Source organism: Scatophagus argus, chromosome 10, assembly GCF_020382885.2.
Source record: "Scatophagus argus isolate fScaArg1 chromosome 10, fScaArg1.pri, whole genome shotgun sequence".
Lineage (NCBI taxonomy): Eukaryota > Metazoa > Chordata > Actinopteri > Scatophagidae > Scatophagus > Scatophagus argus.
The window spans coordinates 17,894,764-17,917,995 of record NC_058502.1 but is presented as its reverse complement, the minus strand read 5'-3'; the positions used below and the strand labels follow the sequence as shown (position 1 = coordinate 17,917,995).

General features: G+C 42.3%; 3 protein-coding genes across 11 annotated transcripts in view; 2 read left to right on the top strand and 1 right to left on the bottom strand.

Moving 5' to 3' along the window:
• LOC124065534 (sorbin and SH3 domain-containing protein 1) overlaps positions 1-9,959 on the top strand; it is a 38,947-nt gene extending 28,988 nt beyond the window's left edge. For all 9 annotated transcript variants that reach the window (XM_046400967.1, XM_046400968.1, XM_046400974.1 and 6 more), the window contains 11 exons: positions 316-380; positions 550-720; positions 1,377-1,423; positions 1,767-1,881; positions 2,058-2,183; positions 2,334-2,528; positions 2,763-3,284; positions 3,912-4,007; positions 5,188-5,240; positions 5,374-5,480; positions 5,822-9,959. In XM_046400967.1, coding sequence (XP_046256923.1) covers positions 316-380; positions 550-720; positions 1,377-1,423; positions 1,767-1,881; positions 2,058-2,183; positions 2,334-2,528; positions 2,763-3,284; positions 3,912-4,007; positions 5,188-5,240; positions 5,374-5,480; positions 5,822-5,889 — 1,565 coding nt within the window. In that variant the 3' untranslated portion in view covers positions 5,890-9,959. The remainder of the gene's footprint in view (positions 1-315; positions 381-549; positions 721-1,376; positions 1,424-1,766; positions 1,882-2,057; positions 2,184-2,333; positions 2,529-2,762; positions 3,285-3,911; positions 4,008-5,187; positions 5,241-5,373; positions 5,481-5,821) is intronic.
• Positions 9,960-11,448: 1,489 nt separating this feature from the next.
• On the top strand, positions 11,449-18,646 carry pdlim1 (PDZ and LIM domain 1 (elfin)). The gene is made up of 7 exons (XM_046400975.1): positions 11,449-11,723; positions 12,765-12,916; positions 13,474-13,558; positions 14,690-14,868; positions 15,444-15,592; positions 15,849-15,966; positions 18,011-18,646. The coding sequence occupies exons 1-7, from the start codon at positions 11,631-11,633 to the stop codon at positions 18,195-18,197; spliced, it is 963 nt and encodes a 320-aa protein (XP_046256931.1). The 5' UTR covers positions 11,449-11,630; the 3' UTR covers positions 18,198-18,646.
• A 363-nt stretch (positions 18,647-19,009) lies between these two features.
• Positions 19,010-19,810, bottom strand: neurog3 (neurogenin 3). The gene is made up of 2 exons (XM_046402550.1): positions 19,180-19,810; positions 19,010-19,026 (listed from the first exon to the last, which is right to left on the bottom strand). The coding sequence occupies exons 1-2, from the start codon at positions 19,727-19,729 to the stop codon at positions 19,010-19,012; spliced, it is 567 nt and encodes a 188-aa protein (XP_046258506.1). The 5' UTR covers positions 19,730-19,810.
• Between the last annotated feature and the right edge of the window lie 3,422 nt (positions 19,811-23,232).

Genomic DNA, 23,232 nt, shown 5'->3' with positions numbered 1-23,232 from the left:
TGTACTTTTGTCATGAACACACATTGGATCATTCTGTGTTCATTCCTATGTGCATGCAGGAATACATTTTGGCTTTTTGGGTGTGTGTGTGTGTGTGTGCTTTTTTGTTTTAGTGTTGCAGAGGTTATGGTGTTGATTTAAAGCATGCGTGGTTGTTTTTGTTGTATATTTTAATGATTCTATTCATTGGAATTGGAGTTGACTGCAATATCATCGTTTTGTATTTCAAAGGTTTTGTTCTGGATTTTGGATTTACTTTGAGGTTGGCAGTGAAAATGCTTCACAGCGTTATCCTCTTTCTGTTTCTTTTTCCAGACTCATCCCCAGCACATGGGGAGAGCCAGGATGAGGTGTTGCGGAGGCGTCATGGGGACAAAGAGGTGAATTTGAAAGTTTCACAAATTACACCAGCAATGCTTTAGTAAAGAGATCTGCGTTATGAATGAGGAAATCATATATTATACATATCAAAGAATAGGCTGCATGAATAAACGAGTAGAGGAGACCCATATCTGGATGGAAAAACAGTTCGGTCTGGTTTCCTGGCAGAAAATCTTGGAGGAGCAGCGGCGGCTGAAGCGGGAACAGGAAGAGGCCGACACAGCGTCAAGGCGTCACACAGGCATTGTCCCGACACACCACCAGTTCATCACCAATGAGCGTTTTGGAGACCTGCTCAACATCACAGATAACACAGAGAAGAGGAAATCAGGCATAGAGGTACAATAAGGGGTCTTATCCTTCTGTAAGCAAGAAAGAAGACGGCAGATGCTTTGTCAGTTTGTGTGGGTCAGGCTGCGAGGGGGTGACTGGCCTGTCAGCAGGATTTCTGCAGACACAGATGGCTTTCTCCTCTAGGGCTAACATTCACAGGCTGAGAGCAGTGATAGAAGGCTAAATGTTGAGTTTATCGGAATATTTCCGGTAGACCTCCAGACTTTCACAGTGCACAGAGTTTAGCAGCTCTGTGTTGTCACTGGTGCTGCAGCGTTTACAGAGCTGTACCTGCCGTCTGGGTAGACCAGTCTTACAGTAAACAACCCACAGTAGTTTCTTACTGGGAAAGCTCCAGAGGACAAGTAACCCGGTCAGTCACAAGCATCTCATTCCTGTCATTGCTGTAATATCTATGTTCAGATGGGACACTGGAAGGACAGCTCAGGCAGATTTACAGCTCACAGAAGAATCTTTTCTTCACACATAAATGACAAAGAGCAGAGAGTATAATGTAACCAAAGAGTGGCAAACATGTAGGCACATGAGGGTGTTTAGTCTGTTCAATAACTCACTGACTTAGTACAATGCCAAAAATAATATTTATGTTGTGGTAATCATATAAAAACATAAGAACTCAATTTTTTTATGTATCTACACAGAGGACTCCGGCCATGGCTCGCTTTGACTTCAGAGCAGAAACTCTAAAGTAAGTCTACCTGTCTATCTATCTACCCATCTTTAGTGTCTGCCTTGTTTAGATTTGCATGTAAGCAGACTTTGCTGAGGTCATTTTTGGCATGTGTTAGAGGTGGTGTTAGCAACTTGATGTCAAAAATATCACACAATCAGAGGAAATGACTGTTTAGAATATTAGAATAATGATAATAGATTTACGACTGAACTTTTACTTGAATGTGACTAGACAGATTAGTTATAAAGTGCTGTTAAACACAAGTCTGCATGATATCACACTTGATTCATTTTTATACTGTGAAATTGTTAGTTATTTGCAATCCTCATGAGTAACTAATCTCTTGGAACACTTGTAGGGAGCTGCCGTTTCAGAAAGGAGACATTGTCTACATCATTCGACAGGTGGATCAAAACTGGTACGAAGGGGAACATCATGGAAGAGTTGGCATTTTCCCTCAGAGTTATGTTGAGGTATGTGAGCTCTCTCTGGCCTTTTCTCTCACTCTTCAAAGAAAAGCAACTACGACAATTTATTGGAATACTCTTTTTTTTTTTTTAATCTAATTTTTAAGATTTCCACAAATGCTTCGCATTCTGCTGCGTAGTGGGAATGATTGCATTTTCTTGTTCTTTGCTGCCTTTGTCAGCTCCTTCCCCCCACAGAGAAAGCCCAGCCAAAGAAAAGTGCCCCAGTGCAGGTGCTTGAGTATGGAGAAGCTGTCGCCCGCTTCAACTTCACCGGGGACACAGTAGTGGAAATGTCCTTCAGAAAGGTATAGAGTGCTAGTGCAAACTGAAGAACATTTAGCAGCACTTTAAAGGAACTTTTGTATACATGAGATGCTTTTATGCTTTTGTGACTTACATAAGGACTTATTCAATAACAATTGTTGACAATGAACATGCAAAACATGCAACTCCAGGGAGAGAGGATCACGCTGATTCGCAGGGTTGATGAGAACTGGTATGAAGGCAAAATCTCAGGCACCAACCGCCAAGGCATCTTCCCCGTCACCTACGTGGAAGTGCAGAGACGACCCCGCGTTAAAAACGGGGTGGAGTATCCCGACCCTCCTGTGTGCCAGTCTCCACAGCGCAGCAACAATGCTTCTCCTCAGGTACAGAGCCACACTGACAGATCACTCATAGCATACGTTTATGGGTGTAGTGAAGAGCTGATCCGCTGATCGTTACCTTTCTGATTCCAGAAAATTTCCTCTATGTTTGCCTTGACACCCATCTTTTAATTTAGGTTTTTTTGTCTCATCTTTCATTTCCTTTTCTTTCTCTCATCCCCTCTACCTCTCTTTGCTTCCATCTTCATCCTCCTATGCTCCTGTTGATCTTGAAAGCTGTATCGTAATCGCCTGACCACCTCCCCCTTGCCCCTCCCTCGCTCCCCCCGCCGGTCCGTGTCCCCTGAAGTCCATGCCATCTCGTCTGAGTGGATCTCCTTGACTGTGGGAGGCGGAAGCCCTCCTGCTGCACCCACCCCTCCCCTGCCGCCGCTGCCCACCGTGTCCTACCGCTGTGGCGAATACCTGCCTCCGCCCTTCTCTGCCAGTCCCGTGCCTCCCATCACCGGCAGCCCGTACTGCGTGTCCCCCGTGGCTTCCCCGGCTGCTTCCCCTCTTCCCCCTCCTTACCCACCCAGACCCAACTCAGCCACTCCCTTCCTTACATTCACCCCACCTCAGGGGGAGGACTTCCTGCTCTCCCCTCCCTCCCCACGTCTGTCACGTAGTGTGAGCCCCTGTGGCGGGCCGGTGCTGGAGGGCTGGCTGAGGGGGGAGAAGGAGTTGACAGAAGGGGAAGGTACAGAGGGTGACAGGGGCCACGCAGCCCCAGGCAACAGGCGAAATAGCCCTGCAGAGGTATCTTCTGCATGGTGTGCAGTGTTGCATCTCAGGCTCACTCTGAAACATTGCACTTTGATTCCCTAAAACAGATGTTAGATTAAGCACCGTTGTGTGGAAGATGTGACTAATTCATAAGTTTGACCTGAAATTGATTTTAGCCTCGTGGATGGATGAACCTGCTGCTTTAGTGGAGGCAGAATAAGTTCAAAGCGACCACACTGCTCCAGGCTGCAAGTCTGCATGTTGTGTGCGCTAATAACACGCAAACATTTTACAGTGTCTTTTAAGTGTTTGTGTTGTGACTTTCAGATTTCCTCGCTGTAAAGGACTGTAAGAGGAGCTATTGTGCTTGCTTTTCCAGGAGTGGAGTGCTCAAGTTTATTTCTCTTAGTAAAATTCAGCATTTGGTTGCATGATGTTGTTTTTCTGTGCAGAGGTGTGATGACTTGGATGCCTTTGGAATTTGAAAGTTATATATTTGATAATAAGTATTTGTAGGTTTCACATTTTGACTTCTCTTCTGCACAGTTGAAATCTCCACAAGCTGGATACACGGTGTGAGCTCTAGAGAGACAAGCTTTTATTTTGACATGTCTTTGCTGATATGGTATGTGTTGGTGTGTGTGCGTGTGTGTGTTACAGTTTGTGAGGAATGAGGCTGACCACCATGGACGGAGCTCCAGAAGCCCTGTGATGCTGTTCGACATCCACGAGAACAACAATGTCAACTCATTTGCGGTAAGCCGTGCAGAGGTCTGTTAGATCACCACTGAAGATTCACAAAAACACTTTGTAGTTTTTTAAGCGTTTTTAACCTCAGCTGTTTACCTTTTTAACCCATCACCTCCATAGATCCATTTGTCTCACATGATCTTTAATTTCCACTACGTCTTCGGCATTCCTGTCACTTAAATAAGATGTTTGAGTACTATCTGTTCATTAAAGGAGCATTTTGTCAAAAAAAAAAAAACTGTTTGCTTTCTGAAAGTTACATGACAAGATCAGTATCATGCTCTTGAGTTTCCATTTAGTATGTTGCAAGAGGAAGCAGCTGCTTATCTTTAATTAGCATAGCATAAAGACAGAGAACAGGGAAACAGCATGAACACCTAACAAAATCCACCTACCAACACATCTATAGCCCATTAATTAACATGTTATATCTTGTTTGTTTAATCCATACAAAAACCAATAGATTTATCAGTAGATGATTTCTTGGCTTAGTGCTTGTGGAGTTTCCTCATTGCCAGTGTTCCCAGCTGCTCACATTTTGCCCTGTTTTCAGTTTTTACGCTGACTGGCTGCTGGCTTCAGCTTCACATTGAACGGGCACTTATGAGAATGTAATCAGGCCTATCATCTAACTCTCAGCAAGAAAGCAAATAAGAGCAGCCCAGAGTACAAAATGTTGAATTATTCCTTTAAGCTGTCAACTTCCCTTCCTTACTGCATGTTCATTCTGTATGGTATCCTGTGAAAAAGTGAACTAATATTTCATGTTTCCTGTCTACATGCTGTCACTCCGGTGTCTTGACTTTCCATGACTTTCCTCCTGGGCTCCATCAACGTCTCCTCTGCTTTTTCTCCTGGCTTTTAACGGATCACTTCCTTTTCTGCCTTCCTACTTACTTGGACCTACCTTCCTGTCTCACCCTTCGCCCCCCTCCCTCTCTAACTCCTCACCTCCACCCTTCAACTTCACCTCTGCCTCTTCTGGGACTCTCGGTGGGGCTGCTGTCTGTCTTTCTCTGACGACATCACCTACTACTACTACTACTACTAGGAGGCAGTGTGTAATGAGATCTTGAATATAGCTGAGACCTCGGTGAGGTACTGCAGCACCCTGTCCCACCATGCTCGTGACTCTGTCCATAGACTGCACCCCCACCACAGTAAACAATCTCTCATCATTTCCCAGCAACCAAAGTCCCACAGCAGCAGCCCGGAGCCAAACCGTCTCAGCTGTGGAATGTGAGTAATATCTGTGTTTCAGTCTCAGTCACCATGTTTTATTTCACAGCTTAAGTGACCCACCCTTTAATTTCACATTTTGCGTCTTCTCGGCTTCGCAAGTTTTCAAATTGATCCTTGTGTCCTGCTCCAGTTTCCAGGCTCTGTACAGTTATGTGCCGCAGAACGAGGATGAGCTTGAGCTGAAGGAGGGAGATCTCGTCAGCGTCATGGAGAAGTGCGATGACGGCTGGTTTGTCGGTATGTGTCGCAGGTCTCAGGATAGATTCGTCAGGGGGTGCAGTCACACTCACTGTGTCACATTAATCCATATAGGGTTTCTGCAGAATGACAGCAAAGGACTGCACGCGTGCAATGTGCACGCTCAGGGCTCCTGGAGAAGTAGAGTCATTTTCACTGTGTCACAAGCTTCCATATAGGGCTTCTAAAGAATGACAGCAGATGATTGAGTGCAGCGTACAGGCACTTGAGTTTAAATACAGCTTAAAATTTGTTGCTGAAATCAAGATCATTTTAATCTGTGAGAAAATCCTTTTACTTTCCTTTTCCTCATCTTTGTTTCTCTTTCTGTTTCTCTACAGGTACCTCAAAGAGGACAAAACAGTTTGGGACTTTCCCAGGGAATTATGTGAAGGAGGTGAAACCGTAAAGATGTCTAATCTGGCTGTAACACATGGTTGCCTGTCAAGCTTGGGAACTCATTACTATTGCGCATGGCTGTTGGTTAGTATAGTCGTTTAACCAGGCGAAATCATTTTGTCTGGGAAAGTGATCAGTCGGACAGAGGTATGTCAAACTGCTCGAGGCGGAGACAGAGACAGCTCACTGCCCAGACCTCAGTATGGTGTACACCTTGACCACATTTCACACACTTGTTGACAGAATTCGTCCGTCTCCACACGTGGAAATTTCTCTGTGAAAAGCTACCACAAACTAGCCTTTATTGTATACATGATAGCTTCCATTTTGTCCATGTAACTTACAGCACACAAGTGTTTACGTAGCTCCTCAGCCTGGAGGCCGGCAGCAGAGCAGTATATGGATCAAAGAGTGGATCTTATTACCTGAACTGGACTTTGGAGGATTCAGAATATATTTTTATGTGATGTGGGCTTGGAGCTGTTTGTCATGAGCTACCTTTCAGCACCAGTGTTTAACACGATTAGCTATGTATGATGCAAACCACGCATCCCATGATTCAAAGACATTGTCAGTCTTTTAGTCTGAAAACCTTTTGTGGCAAATTCACAAAGAACGGATTGCGGCTGCTGATAGCACCGTGAATTATGCATCACTTGCAACTGCTGCCCCTTCTGAAGGTCCACTTCACAAAAGATTTTGTGCTATTGACACAAACATCAAGTTTACAATTTGCCATTGTTTTGTGTCTGTAGTTATCTGTATGACAAAGTCTAACACGCACATTAAAATGACAGAATTGACTGAATGTTAGATTGGCTGATAGAGATCACTGTGAAACAGTAAACACCCCAGTCAGCTGATGGAGAAGAAGAAAAGAGGGAGGGCAAAAGGAGACTACAGAGTGACTACATGCTAAAGACGTCAAATATCTTATTCACGTCCACAATAAATAATAAATAACAATAAATGTGTCTTTGGCGATTAGACCATATCATGACTCTCCCTTATAAATGTGCTTCATTTACCACCAACTCTCTGAAGCCACCAATAAATTTCACTCTAACTGTGTGTGGTTATTAGCACTAGTGTTTGTGAATTGGACTTTTTTTTGGCAATGGGGCTCACATGAATATAAAGGAGCTGATTTTGCACCAAATGTATGTATATTACCTAATTTAGATATCTGCAGAGCACCAAGAAGCTATTTGCTTGGCAGCACAGTCAGGGGTGAACATCATGCCTTGTGACTGCTTTGAGAATTAAATTTTCTTTTTGGCTTTGTGCACATTTAGCAGTTGCAAAAGCCTGAATCCCTTTGTGAATTTGCCCCTCAGTGTTTGGATCAACATAATATTTATTAAATTTAATGTGGTGGAAATTTTTCCTCAGTTTAGATTTATGAAAATGACTTCCAGAGTTTTAAGACTTGAACCTGGTCCAACATATCTGTTTTACTTTCTGTTATTTTTCATCATAAAGTCACTACTTTTGAAGAACGTCACAGCATTCAACTCAGTGTAACCCAAAAGCTTTAGGTGCCAGTTCAGTATTGCCTTCATTTCCTATCCAAAGGTTGATATACAGTAGTTATTAGACAGTGCATGACAAGAAACAGTCAAATGTTGAAGTGTGCTGTAAGCTGCTCTTTCTAAGTTACCGCAGCAAACACAACTACAGGACATGTGGACTGAGTTGCATGTCTGAGTAAAGGGGAGAGAAGCTGTGTACATGAATGTCCTATATTTTCAGAAATTATTTATTTATCCTTTTTATACCTCTTTGTCAAAATAGAAGTAAAGTGTGTCTGCTGATGGCTGATGCCTGGAAGGTAGCTGGTTGGCGCCTGGTTTCAACGCATCCACAGGACAGGCGTGGTAGCTCTTAACTTCCTGTTTGATCTTTTAGGGAGATCCCACCTAACAAGATAATAGTACCTTAATCAATGATGACACAAAATGCTATTTAACGTGTGAAGTAAAGCCAACAAAGTGTCTTTGAAAATAATCATTTATAAGAGCATATTGAGATTTTAACCATGACCTTACTGACATGTAAATGTGTACAGAAAACTTTAAGAGGCCTTCCAAATATGGCTACATATTTTCATATGTAACGACTACAACTTGGGTAATACCCTTAGTAGAATGGCTTAAATAATTAGGTCAGTATTACTACAGCATGCACTGTAAAATCAATAAGAGATTGACAAATCATATCGGAGCATGAAACACTGTCACTGTATTTGCCACCTGTAGCTTATGGAGAACGAGGTGATGGTAACAGTCTGCTGCTTGAGCTTCAGTAGCACCCTGATGGAGGATGTCTTTGAATTCTGCTATCAAAGCATCAGAGCTGTCTTCTTGCGAGGACAGAGCTCCCACATCTCCAGCACCATCAGATCCCGTAACAGACAGCACACATCAGAATAGACCCTCTGCACGTCCAGATTCAAAGATGATAGCTATTGTTTTTCTTTGCTCGTGTTTCCATCAGATTCCACGTTGTCGTCAACCGCTGCACTGTGTTCATCAATCCAGAGCTGTCCAATAGGACTTGCAAATAGCACTCAGTACCTGTTGTGACCTGCTCGGACTAGCGGACGGATGCAGTTTAGTGATAATTGCTGAAGAAGTATTTTCAAGTCTATACAAGGTTTACAGTTTATACAAGGAGGACTGATGTAGCGAGTTCCCAATCCACACATTCATAATCAAATGGTGCCAGACTATCAGTGGGCCTACCTTTTAGTTTTATGATCGCCTACAAATTCTGAAATGTGAAGTACTGATAGATAAAACAGCAACTCTCACTAGATCTAAAAGTGTATGTTTACTGTATCCTTGTTTTGTTTTTTTTTGGTGTCAGCAAAGTGTCAGCTCCTGTTGTGCAGTGATGATGAACAATGACCTAACTGGAACATAATTTGAAGCTGTGTTGCTTCCAAGTGAGTGATATACGATGTTTAATAATTGATAAAGTACATGAATGTGAGAAAATTCAGTAGCAATCAGTGTTTCATCCTCTCTGGCGTTTGCTGTTGATCAGGCGTATGTCCTGTTCGGATCACCTCTGGTTACTTTGCCAGCGTCAGCAAGGGAGTGTTTTCTCAGTACGGAACTCTCAGTATAATACACCGCAGTGTGGGTTGTCCTGTACAGCACTGATATAATATTCAGGTGTTCTGCTGCAACACAAAAGCATGTTTTTCCCTCCACTGCTGGCTAAACATTTTTGTTCCTGTGTAACTCTAGCTCTGCATGAGTGTGCTGATCGGTTGCCCTGAAGGCTTTTCTTTCCTGACACAACAAAAGATGAGAGGTTCGCTAATGGACAAATAAAAAAATCACTAATTTAGTCATAACACGACTCTATTTAGATGTTTGGGTTTGGGTTCCATAAAACATCACAGGATGTATGAATGTATGAATGTGGCCGATGCAGACACAATATTTAAAAAAAAAAAAAAAGTCTGAATTTTCATCTTAAATGAACATGCAGACTGTTGAGCAGCATGGCACGTGAAGGACTGTAAATATGTAAAATAAAAAAATAGGCTGCGAGCGATGGGAGCATTAGATTGAGCTCTCTGTCACTTGCAGCAGTTTATTCACCTGAAGGATTTTTTTTGGCAAAGCACAAAGTGGATTGTTACCGAGCACAGGAAGTTTGACGTATATGAACATTACGCTGCCATTTGTGAGGATCATAATGCCTTATGTTAGAAAATTGTGCCTCATTTTCATTTAATTTTCTCTTTTTTTTTTGAGCATCGCTGAAATGTATCCATGACATATTTCATGTAACCATGATTTTCCCATTAGTCCTAGTCTCTGTGATGGGAGAACATTAACTAAGAACTTGTCAGTTACTGTGCAAGTACCTAAAAGTGTGACACAGTGCTTTAAATTAATGATTAATAATCAGAAGAATGGACTCGTTTGATGACACACAACCTGCAGCAGGTTTGGTTTGTTTGCTTCAATTTGCAGTGCTGTTACATTGACAATATTAAAATAAAAATACTATACACTGCTGTGACTTCGGTATTATGCAATATTTAATAAACCATTTAAACCACTTGCTGTGTGACTTGTTTTGGGTTCTGGTGAAGATATGAACGATAGCAGAGAGACGGAATTGTTTACACATTAGCTAAGTAAAGTCTTGTAAAACACTATGAATGTTTATGAGCAAGCTCAACATGCTTTTAAAGGCGAATGCTCTGTGGCTGTCTAATCCTGAGCTCCTGCAAATTCATGTGTGCTAAAGGTGGAGCTGATTTTCTTTGAGTTGGTGAATTGTGTATTGTTATCTGATCATCCTTCTTGATGTAGCACATTATTTGGACTGTACCCTGGACCCTTACTGAAATGAATGTGTGCAGAGGTAAAACAATCCAGTGTTAAATTTTAATGGATTGTTTATCTAATGTTAGTGACATTAGATAAATAATCAAAGTAAACATGTTTAGGCTGCTGCGTGAAGTCCTTAAAGTGAAAGTCTGGGTAAAATCCCATTAAGCTGATGATGTTGACAGATGTGTTTCTACAACCTTAACGGTCAGTAGCAGAAGTACCTTTAACATGATTTGAGCTTCTGCATTGTTAGGGAAACACTTAAAAGCAAACAGTTTCAGTGACTTAACTGGCACGTCTGAAGACTTGTTAAGGAATCATGCCACAAGAAAGTTCCTTTTACATTCAGTCATTTAGGGATTTTTTTCTGTCCACTTTCAGCAGAGATCCTTTCGCAGGAATTCAGGTTTTGGGAGCGGCACATTCCACATCCTGGGATTTAGCTCTACCATAAATGGTAAGCTTGCATGTAACACGGTGACGTACCGGCAGGCCGACATCCCTAAAACAAACAGTGGAGCTCATCTGAGAAGAGCATAACAAAAAAATGAAGAGGGATCACTCTACTCTGCTTTCGAAGGATTTGATCTTGAAAAGCTAGCTCGGTGGGGCCATTATCAACTATTCACACATTTACTCAACCACAGCCACACAACCCAAACTTTTTCCACACTGGATCTTGGAAACAAAAAGGTGCCACAAGTGAAATGTCAAAGCATTGTGCCTGTTATTTAAGATGCTGGTTATAAGATGATGTTCCAGTGTTGCTGTGGAAATATCTGCATTTCCTTTTTTTTTTTAGCGAGCAATAATAGACAGATGCCCTGATTAACAAACGTAAAGTTGTAATTTTTGTGTCTATGATGGTTAGGAAATTTATTCTCCGTTTTAAAGAGTCTGGCGGCAGCTTATCTTTTTCTTCTTGTCAACAAATCAATGAAAAGACCAAAATCAACAATGCTCTAGTTACTTCCTCGCTTTCTGACTTCCCTTTTCTGTGGCACTCAGCTCCAGGAATGAGCTGTATTAATTTAAAATGAAATTTGAAGAGACTATAATGCATAGAATTGGATCACGGCCCCTATTTACCTGCAGTGCCTGTGGCCACAGTGACAAAAATCGCCTCACACGTTAAGGAGTGATTCATTTTCTACGTACACGATCTTTGTACTCTCACTTATCAGCGTGGAAACTTCAAAATCTATTCGTCCAACTGTAACCTGAGGGTCCACCCCCTCCTCCAATGCTGCCGTCCGAGCTGTAGTCAGGCTAAAACCTCTGACTGTCGATCACTGCACATGTTGTAGGCAGTAGAAAGCGAGCTAGCAGCCCGAGACAGATCTTTAAACACATTAACACTCATCTCTATTGAAAACAAACATTAAAGTTAGCTATGCCTCTCCGGGTAGTGGTGGAGGGTCCTGGGCCCTGGGGATTCAGGCTGGTCGGGGGAAAGGACTTCGAGCAGCCACTGACTATTTCCCGGGTAAGTTTAGTTTCCATTGTGTATCCCCACCTGAATTCGTCCCGACTAAAAGTTTCACCTCTCGCTGTTTAGCTCCTCGACTTCACTGAGAACAAGTTGAGACAAACCCAGCGAACGTTAGCTGGTGTTAACAGAAGGCTAATGTGGCCTCGCAGTCACTAAACTGATGTGACTATAATTTGTCTCGCTTTAGCTGCCGTTGCTGTGTCGGTATGTTGGTTCTGCCACTTTCACTTACTGACAGCAGCAACATGTCCTGACTTTTCCTTCGAGCCATTTGTGTAGGTGGATACAAATGAAGTCTTACGTTATTTTAAGATGTCTTTTGTTTGTGAGTTATTATTTAGTTTTTGTATAACTGTAAATCTTCAGTATGCAGGTTAAACAAAAGTCCAGACATATAACTGCCAGTACTTCTTCGTGTCTATAGCCTGTCTCATATCGTCAAATTAAAAGCCTGACGTTAATATGGAGGAATAAAAATGTGAACTGTTAAACTGTTTTGTCCATGAAGTCCTTCTCCGACTGCCACTTCTGCAGCCTTTTCTGTTACTTTACAACAGTGCAAAGCTTTATTAGGCACCATACGTGTTTTACAGTGTGAAACTCCAGTGACAATGCTGAATAAGAACATGACTCTCCACTGTGCACTTTGTCTGAGTGGAGGCTGCCGTTCCTGTTGTAAATGTTACAGTGGTCAGTCCACTCCACCCATGGAAAAGCGATTAGGAATTCCTGGACTGTGCCCGAATCCCTTTTTGCTTCCAGTCTTTATCTTTGATAAAGTGCATACCCTGGGGCCAGCTCTCAGCCTGAGCCACTGACTGAAAACTCCTCTCTGCAAGTGGCTCAGCCTGTGTGTACTGTAAATAATGACATGGAGGGTCCTTGAAGGTCACAGTAGAATCGAGCTCTTATTAGAAAAGGCGTTTTCTGCCTGGCTGTAAATCAGTTGTGTTAATATATAAAAGTGCAGCTTTGCTAAATACAGGTAATCCACAAAGTTTCTCTTTTTTAACAATTACATCTCCTGTTTTGTAGGTCACCCCTGGCAGTAAAGCAGCCCAGGCCAACCTGTGTATGGGAGACATGATCGTGGCCATCGACGGAGAACCGACAGAGAACATGACTCACTTGGAGGCACAGAACAAAATCAAGGGGTGCATAGAGGAGATGGTGCTCTCCATAGACAGGTAGGTTGTAGCAACATGTGCCAGTCTGATCTGCATAGCCGCAGGCCTGAAAAACAACTGAGTAATATGAGACAGCTCATCGGCAATCCAGGTGCTCAGGGAGTGACGTTATGTTTATTCATGTTACTGAGAGAGTGAGTCTGTCCTCTGTTTCACTGAAATCTGTAGTATGAGAAGTGCATGTATACTATGTTGTAAGTCATGTTGGTGCGTTACATCATGATTCTCTGGTAGCGGATGATTGAATGCCTGAGTGTTGAAACTGACTCAGCAGCGGGCAGGTTGAAGCAGACATGTTTGTTCAAATTAAGAGGGAATGTGTTGAATACAGGGTGCGGTGAGCTGTCAAGGAAACCAAGCAAAAGAAGATACCTGGAAGGAGTCTCATTCATTCAGACATGGGCGTAGTATCATCTGCAGCTATATAGGAAAACAGTCCCGGAAACAGAAAAAAAATTGTGCATGTTACATTTAAAGCTAATGTTTGTATGGTTGTATTGTGCTTTGGGATTTTTCAGCAATATTTATGAAGTGCTTGTGCTTCCTCTCTTCTGCAGGTCAGAAACTAAAATGTGGTCACCGCTTTCTTCTGAGGGAGGGAAGACACATCCATACAAGATGAATCTTGCATCAGAGCCACGGGTGTGTGTGTGTTTCTGTCTGCTGTCTCCACATCAAAGCTGGATGCAGGACTTGAGCTTAAAAATCCCCACCCCCTCTCTTACTCTCTAATTTGGTAGATTGAAATCAGGAAATCCCATTTACAGGTAGCCAGACAGTTTCTGGAAGCCTGCACGTTCCTTTTTCACTTCTACCACAAAGGCTTGTGGGTTTTTTTTCCCTTGATAACTGCCAACGATGAAGTCATTGTTTACTTCCCAACAGGAGGTTTCCTAGGAGACGGTAGTTTATCAGCCAAGCTGTGACGCAAGCCTCAGTTCCTGCCTGCTGAGTGGAAAGTTGAGGCCAAAGTGTGAATTCATGTAGGAAACGGCGTGATGTGTGTCAGGCTCTGTGTGTTTCACAGATGTTGTGCATTTTTCTCACACACGCAGTAACATGTGTTTGTTGTCTAATCTGTCACTTTGATGCCTCTTCACTGGTTTATTACTTCAATCCATTGCTTTGTACTTGTTGGGCTATTACACCATTGGTCACTGCTAGTGTTGTCAGTTTCTTTGTGGAAGTTTATTTGCTTGCGGAGACTCTGAGGTTAGTTTAAATGTCAGATGCTTGAAGCATGAGCTATATTCGGACACATTTCCATGTTCTCACTGTGAAGCATGAGCTAGATTTGGTGGTATTTATGTGCTCACTTTGATGGCATGCCAGTGTCAAGACATGTTTGTCTTTAAAGACCGTCAGCTATAATTAAGGCATAATCCACAGTCATACATTATCCTGTTAAATTATGTGTGACTTTGAGTCCAACTAAAAGCAGCAGATGAAGAAGCAGAATAGACTGATGTGATGTTTTCAGTTGAAGAGTGTTTTCAAAGTTCTTATTGGATCCAAAATGTTGAGGCTGCTCCTGATACTGAGTAACATCAATAATCGTCATGATGTCAGCTGCATGTCTGCACATGTGCAAGCTCATAAAAATTTCAAAATAAGACCTCATCTGAAGGTGTCGAAAGTTGTGATCGCTTTGCATCAGGTTTGCTCTGCAGGTGTTGCATGTTTCAAACAGCAGCTCTTTCACAAACTCCTGATCCATGAACTCACCACCTCCAGCTTCACAAAAATTACAATTTTTTCCATTCATCTTTACAGGAGATGAAAAACATCGGCTCGAGCCACAACAGGAGTGCTCTGCCCTTCACTGGCTCCAAAGTTGTCACCAACCAGTACAACAACCCCTCCGGGCTCTACTCATCAGAGAACATCAAGGACTTCAACTCAGCTGTGGACGAAGTTAAAACTATGGCTGCAGCTAATGAGCCTAGCAGCAAGTAAGATGAGTCTGAAATGTCACCACTTCAGTCCCCCCCAAAGCAGGACTCGAGACCCGAAAGCAAATGCCGTTTGAGCAAAGGCTGTCGCGCAGTTTTAAACTTCAGTGCAATCAAAAAAGCATCAGAGTATTGATACTTACGACAACCGCGGAGTTTAACAACATTCTCCACTGCCCTTACACGCTTTAGCTTAATGTTTCACTTGACATTGTGTTTTACTCATGACCATCTGACTGAAACAACCCCCAACAGACTTGTCTACTACTTGTTTTAGCGTACACACTCCTCAGGAAAAACATTCAGTTCTTAGAAGCAGTATTTTTCACTGGCTGGTTGGCTCCTAACAGCTAGAGTCAGTTCATTTTGTGGATTTTTTTTATTTGTCTGCTCAGCAGAAATTGAGCATGAAAATTGACGAAGAAAATATGATGATTTAACACAATATTAAGCTATAGGAGAAGTTTGAGCGAAAATGAGCAAAGGATTTGTTAATTGGATTCCGAAAAGGCCAGGTGCTTGCTCTCAGGGCATTTTGACATTTTCATACTGAAATGTACGTTATTGCTTTGCAGAGCTCTGTCAGAACCATCGCAGGCAGGCAAACGGCCACCCGTAGCAGCAGATTCAGAGGTTTACAAGATGCTGCAGGAGAACCAAGAGTCTGATGAGCCTCCTCGTCAGTCGGCGTCATTCAAAGTGCTTCAGGAGATTCTTGAGACGGGTGCGGAAACCAATTATTTCACTGCTTCCTCCTTTCCCCTTTATAATGTGTGGCTTTGAGGCACACCGTTTACTTTCATTTTTAATTAGATAACAGATTTGTTGTGGTTTTATGGTGTTTATTTTTGTTTGTTTCATTCCTGATGATTCCTTGCCTAAAATGACGAAATCCTGATGAAGAGAGCCAGTGAAACATCAGAAAGTATATTGTATGTTCAGATTGCTTATCTGTGTGTGTGTGTGTTGGATGTTTGTAGGTGACTCTGACAAGCCATCGGGATTCAGGAGTGTGAAAGCACCCGCAACAAAGGTTGGATCGTCTGTGGGGAACTCTGACAGGTTACCCACCTGTGACAAATGTGGATCCGGGATAGTGTAAGTGTTTTATGATTCACTAGAACAGTTTTACAGATGACGTGTTTATTTTGCAACACACAGGAAGTGTACTACATCCGTTTATGGCTTCATCTGAATCCAGACCTCAACTATTAGTCCAGATCTGTGTTCACTTCTCTCCTCGGGAGATTCAGTGACTCGGAGTGCTTGTTTGTCTTGCTTGGTGTTTTAACACTTTGAAACTTGTAATACAAAGCCTCCCTGTTTCTGTTTGGAGTTTGTCTCCACCTTGTGGTTGAATTTAGTTAAGCCCACAGGACAAACGTGAGCTGTTCCTCTGAAGTGCTTGTCTTTGCTTATATTGACGGGTTTCCCCAAAGCATATTCTGTATGTTGTAATGTTTATCAGTGTTATTATGGATTTTGCTGAAATCAAGTGTAGTTGGAGTCCCGACGCTTTCAGTATAGTATTATAGTATATATATATTACAAACTATTGCTGTGGTGGCCCTGATATCAGCCAGTGGCGGCGCAGCCATCACTGGCCACACACCATTTTGCATTGAGTCTCCATACAAGACAAGATAATGTCGGTGTGTACCTGAGGTCATTTACATGTAGTTTCAAAGTTAACGTTAACTTCATATCTGACAAAATTAATGCAAATTATAAAGTTGATAGTTACTGTGACCCCTTAAAACTTAACTTTGAACTTAACAGCCAAAGTTTAGTGAACTGGTCAAGTATGCTTTGATGTTGTTCTATTGAGAGTGAACAACTTTGCCATGCGACCACAGAGTTTACAAGCAGCACTTCAACGTGAAGAAGCATGAAAATCCACAAAGAGAGCAGAAAAAGTGATGTCCACTCCACTAGTCTCTGATTGATAGATAGATAGATAGATAGATAGATACTTTATTGATCCTAAAGGAGATTTACCCCCCTGTGTTGTTCTTTGCTATTAAAAATCCAGCAGAGTCAGTTTTATGATATGAGCAGTCCACAGAGAGCAGAGTTGTAGCTCAGGCAGTTAGCTCATTAATCCCCAGCAAACTCAAACAACTGAATTACAACTACTATCGGGCCGTGGGGTAAAGCAAGAGCTTGTCATTCAGTCTGTTTTAAGGTCTGTAGAACAGCTGAACATGGACCACTTTCCTGCTCCAATCTATTGTTATCATGTCAGCCTTTAAAAATCCCCGGCTGGAGATAAGGTTTTACCAGCAATACTGTACAATGGAATCATTTTGTTCTTTGTCGAGACCAGTGCCGGAGTGCCATTTCAAAAAAATATGAAAATGAACCTAACTGATTGCACACCCTGAGTTTTATAAAATGTCACACACTGTTATCTTGTATAATTAACTAAATGAGAGTATGAGACTCAGAATGACATCCAACATAAGGCCAAATATGGGATGTCAGTGTAGCTTAGCTTTTAAGATACTGACCATGAAATGCTACATCCCAGTTTGAGTCGAGCTGGGACATTCGTTAGATCTGCCTCTCTCTTGCTTTCTGTCATTTCTCTCTACCGACTGTCTGTAATAAAGGCATAGACATGGCCAAACCTTACTTCCAATTAAGGAAAATCTTAACGCTACATCATGCAATGATTTTTCTCTCTAGACAATAGTGTGCTTCCAACTCTGTGGCAGTAGTTTAGGGAAGGCTTTTTCTTGTTTCAGCATGACACTGCTCCTGTGCACAAAGCCAGCTCCTTAAAGAAATGGTTTTGCCTGTTTTTGATGTGGAAAAACTTGACCGCCCTAACTTCAGCCACATACAACAACATCAGTGTTGGACCTCACTGGTGCGCTCATGGATGAATCGGAGTAGATTTCAGTTCAGAAAATTTGTGGAAAACCTTCACAGAAGAGTGGAAGCTTAATCATGCTGATTGTTTTAGAATTAGATATTAAACAATCCCATTCAGGTGTAATGTCCACATGTCCAAATACTTTTGGTCATGTAGTGTAGCTCTTTTTGCAGGAAGCTGATCTAAGTGACTTTAATTCCAGCAGGTGAATTTGTGTCTGGATAACCTACAGAGCTTAACCTGATGTTTGTGTCTCTGCTTCAGGGGGATGGTGGTAAAGCTGAGGGACAAGTTCCGTCACCCCGAGTGCTACACCTGTACAGACTGCGACATCAACCTAAAACAGAAGGGACATTTCTTTGTGGAGGACCAGATTTATTGTGAGACGCACGCACGCCAGCGAGTGACTCCGCCTGAGGGCTACGACGTGGTCACTGTCTTCCCCAAGTAGAGCGCTCAGCGGGCCCAGCCTCAGACTGCACGCCACAACACAACGCCATGACATAACCCAAGACATTTAGCCCGTGCTACTCCTACGACTGTAAAACGGTCTTCTCTCACATTACGCTTCAGTACAGTCACTGGTAGGCAGGAAAGTAAAGAACCACATCTTTGTTGATTTGCACATTAACTTTGGCATCTGCGAAAGGAAAATGAATGAATTCTATGATATGATGGCATTCATTTTTATGTCCCTAGGAAACTATTTGAATGAGAGCCAGTATGTTTATGTAATATTTGTCTTTGTACAGGTTCATGATGTTCTGTGGATCATGGAAACAATGGAAAGCCGAGAGACATGTTTTATTAAATAAATAGAACTACTTTTATACAGCAAGAAAACAGCCCAAATCCACATTTGATTATCATTGCCAAATAAATATTTTTACCTTAAACAAATGAACTTGTCTTCCTGGATCATTTATTGTATTTGACGGTCTGTTAGTGAAAATGTGAGAGTGCACCTGTTGGGTCCAAAGTGGTCATGGACTCATGTTTTAAATGGAAAAAGATTTTCTCAAATGGCAGTAATGGCTTACTTTGGAAAGTCTTTGAATATTTTAACTGGTTCTCGATCTGTTTTGATGTCAGTTCAAGTGCTTTGAAAACATAAATTCACGCTGATGGCAGAAGGTGCTGCCGCACTGCTCCGTATGGGCAGAGCATGTCACCTTTCTGGCCAATTAGGATCCAGTCAGTGATGTCACCCTTGACTGCACACGGCACCTGTCATGACATCTCTGATCATTGTGTCTTTAACTGTCAGAAGGTCTTCAGCCCTGCAGAGAGCAGCGCCGTCGTTAAGAAGTAGATGGAGACGGACATCATGAGAAGTCAACAGTCCCAAGTGTTTTTGAGATCATTTCCACCACAGAATGACTTGAAATAAAAGGTAACAGGAGTAACATTGGACTGGTCTGATAAAATCTCACAGTTCGTTTCATGAGCTGATGTGTAATAGTTTCTTGGGTCAAAGTCAGGCAAAGGCACATCACCGGACTCTGCGGATGAGTCCCACTCCGCAGATAAAACACTGATCGGGCTGCTCAGATCAGATCCCACCGGCAGATAAACCGGCATGTGGCCGTGTTGGTCAGCCATGCGCAGAGTCTCGGTCAGGGCCCAGATGTAGTTGTGGGCAAAGCGCAGTGTTTCGATCTTGGTCAGCTTCGTGTCCTCTGGCAGGACCGGCAGGATGCTTCTCAGCGCGTCCAGAGCGGAGTTCAGGTTGTGCATCCGGTGGCGCTCTCTGTCGTTTGCCTTCATTCTGCGCCTGCCCCGCTGCCCTGACGTCTCGCATCTGGGTTTGTGTTTTAGATTTTTCACTGAGGAGGCTTCACTTCTGATAACAGTCAGAGGTTTTCGACGGACAGGTTCGCTGGAGTCTTCTGAAGTGTCAGAGGCTTCAGAAAACCTCCCGAGCGCCACTGCGTCTCTGAGTGTGCGCAGGTCACTGGGGGCGCAGCGTACTTCAGGTGACATCCTTTACAAACATAAGTTAAATATAATAAAATCTCAAGATGCTTAACCACAAAGGTAAATCAGCCTTTACCAATCTTCTACAAGAATGTCTTTGAGAATCGTCCAATCGTGTTTTGTTTCTATTTCTTTTTTTTCAAGCTTTAGAATCTGAAAATCATTTTCTTAATTTTTCTATAAGCCATACGTCTACCACTGCGTTCAAACGCTTTCACTTACTTACACTGCAGGGTTTTGCCTCTTTAAATGGTTTAATTGATAAAATGAAGTCGAATAAGCTTATATCTAGAAAATCTGTAAAAGTTCAAATAACAAATTAAAAACAACTTGAGATGGATGGAAATGTCTGCACTTACTCGACAGGTGGTGCTTGGATGAAGAGACAGCAGGTCGTCCTTGTTAATCCTCTGTTGTGAGTGGAGGCAGAAGACACCGTATATGTGCAGCTTACAGTGAGGGATGGATGCTCATCTCTGATATTTTATATGGCCTTTATCTTATCTTTTTGGACGCTGGACGCCTGAATCAACAGCGCCCGTCAAGTGGCCAATCAGCTTCCAGACAGCGCGTCCTTCACACTCTCCCCCTCTCCCTCATTCTTCGCAGTGCCGGAGGTCTTTGTGCATTCTTTGTCGTTTTCAATCAAATACATGTGTGGCAACGTGTCACCTGTGTGACAGGCAACCATATTTTAACCATAACCATATTTTTGTAACTGGAGTGAGATCAAACATATATTTTCCTGGTAAAGAGAGATTATCAGCCATCAATTCCAAAAGTATGCATGGAAACAATATTTCAAGATCAGGGAGCGTTCAGGACCACGGCTGGTGCTGATATTCTCCCCTAAGGATCTTACTGTAACTGTTCAGACCCTCTTCATCGTGTCAGTCATATAGCCGTTTCTCCATCTCAGAGCCAACACTCTGGGAGTTTATCTTGGGCTTCACTGAAGACACCTGCTTCTGATGCACAACGCAGGGATTAGCAATCAAAACCCCAGCTGGGAAAAGACTGAATTTTTTTCCCTTTAAATTTTGGCCAGAGTGCAGGAGCCGAACCGTTCCGGGAATTAATGAAAAGCTCTGACCCAAACTAACGAAATATATAAATATATTTTAGAAATATATCTATCTTCGTTATATGCACAGAAATTCTTCATCCACATGCAAACTGTATAAGAATGAGTTGGTACACAAGTGTCGATAGCAGGTGTTCATCCCCTCTGGAGGCTCTCAAGGCCAGTCGGTGCTTTGTTTTTCCCCACCAATTTAATGAAGAGATGCACGCAAGGTTAATTATAGTATTTTGTATGCAAACCACATGCAACCACTGTAAATATTTATCATATCACTGTATTGCTGTCCTGAAATATAATTTTTGCACGTGGTGCAAATGTTGTTAAATATCTATCCTTAAGAGCACTTGTAATGCCACCTTTTACGCACTCAAAATATCGGCAGATCAGGTGCATGGTACGCAGTGTTCATGGTGACTTGGCAACTGGCCTTAAAAAAATCAACTTCAGGGGCACCACAGTAAAGTAGACTGAGGGGGGAAAGACAGCAACTTCTCGATTATTTTCGAATAAATTTTTAATCATTAAGTTTGCACCTGCGTATTTTAAATTGTTGCATATCACATGTCCGAGGAGGGATGACATTGAAGAACTTTGAGCTGCCGAAAGTTGGTCCTTACTGAACTTACTGACCGTGTTGCCTAAAGTTATTTTAAAGTGTAACTTACTTCTTGTTATCTCATAAAAGCTGATCCACATCAAAGAAAATGTCCCGTTTAGTAGCACATGTATTTGGACAAACATTTCCTTAATGCGTTAGAGCGCAAAGCTCCGGTGGTTGGACAAAGACAATTACGCATGGGGCCACCTAACAAAGAGTATTTGAGAGGGTGAAACCTGTTGTGTGGACTGATAGTACAAAGGTTCTTGTTGTGTGTCACAACAATAAAAGCTCGATTTATTCCGTAATGTGAGCCTGTATGTGTGCGCTATGACAGCTCCAAAAACATGTCCACTATCGCCACAACCTAGTGGCGCATTATATTTTTAGAATATAACTTTACTTTTAGAAAGTTAAATGTTGGTAAAACATGTCAACAATATGCAGACTCGTTTAGGATCTGGTGATGTGGAGAGGGGGAGTGTGGCAGAGATCAAACATGATTTACTATTGCCAACAAAGGATCACAAAAAGCTCTCCTTAACTTTCTGTCTAAATATGTGTTTTGGGAACAATCTGATAACCATATGCTTTCAGTAAACTGGACAAATACACTAGTGAGATACGAGATGGTGCCTTGCTGTTATAAAAGGCACGAAAAGTCTAAAGTAAACGGAATATTACCACTTTACAAATAATCATTGATGCCAAATCCATATTCGGATATCGTGGACAGGTGTGGGTTTAAAGTTGTCAGTCTCTCTCCTTGATTTTTTATCAGTGTGCTGTAGTGTCCTGCTTGTTATGCAAAGTATGGGCAAACACAAGCGCCCAGTTGCTGTGGAAATAGCAGATATCAGAGCAGAAAAGTGATTTAACAATATTTAACAATAAACTGAGCAAGCTCCGGAGCAGGTGATACCTGCCCGATGCTCCTGATTAATACTTCCTCTACTACTTCACTTTACAGTCTCTTTTGCTTATTTATTAAACGAAATCTATTTATTATTATTTTAGCAAACAGAGGTACCAGGTGGGGCTTTATTTTCGTCCTCAGCTTTTTGTTTGAAGGACGTTTTGAGGGGGGCAATCAAAGTCCAACAACTCGCTGACCAGATTGTTGTCATCCCAAACTAGCAGCGGAGCCATTCAATGTGACCCCCCCTCCTCTCCTTCTTTCTGGCAAAGAGCTGCCGGGAGTGAAAAAAAGAAAAAGGAAACTTCTTCAAGAAAAGAAAAACATCTTAAAAAACATTTAATTGCAACCCGGATGCCATATGTACACCTCTTGTGAAACCCCTCAACAATGTGACTGCCTTTTAGAAAGTATGGAGTGCGCCTTTGGAGACGTGTGCGCTTTTGGAGAGGTGCGCGCGTCGTGACCGGAATGACCCCGAACACACTTTACACAAGAAGTAATTCACTTTTAATGTGCTTTGGAGTTTCCTTTCACGAGCAATGCATTGTACCTCTCACCTCAGCTTTTGAAGGCAGTGTACACCAATTACAGGCTAGTGGAATAGCTGCCCTATGGAGACAGTTTGTCTTTCTGTAATGACTAGAGATTGTAAGCACGAATAGGTGGCTGCAAGTCGCCTCCTTTCAACCCCTAAACTAATGCAGAACGTTTCCTCTGATTAGTTTATTTCCAACTGTAAAGCTTCTGTTCATTAGTGGCTCTTTGTGGATAGAAAGAATAAACGTGGATTTTCCACCAGTGGATGAAATCCTCAGAAGAAATGTAATATTTAGGCTGCACTCATTTACAAGTGTATAATGGCCATTGAAGATTAATATGGTGGCTTTTCTATAAAAGCTCTCATATAA

Bases quoted from the DNA above. Each gene is read 5' to 3' on its own strand.
- pdlim1 (XM_046400975.1), top strand. From the start codon at position 11,631: ATGCCTCTCCGGGTAGTGGTGGAGGGTCCTGGGCCCTGGGGATTCAGG. The intron at 14,869-15,443 runs GTAAGATGAGTC...ATTGCTTTGCAG, and splicing joins GCTAATGAGCCTAGCAGCAA to AGCTCTGTCAGAACCATCGC. The intron at 15,593-15,848 runs GTGCGGAAACCA...GGATGTTTGTAG, and splicing joins TCAGGAGATTCTTGAGACGG to GTGACTCTGACAAGCCATCG.
- neurog3 (XM_046402550.1), bottom strand. From the start codon at position 19,729: ATGTCACCTGAAGTACGCTGCGCCCCCAGTGACCTGCGCACACTCAGA.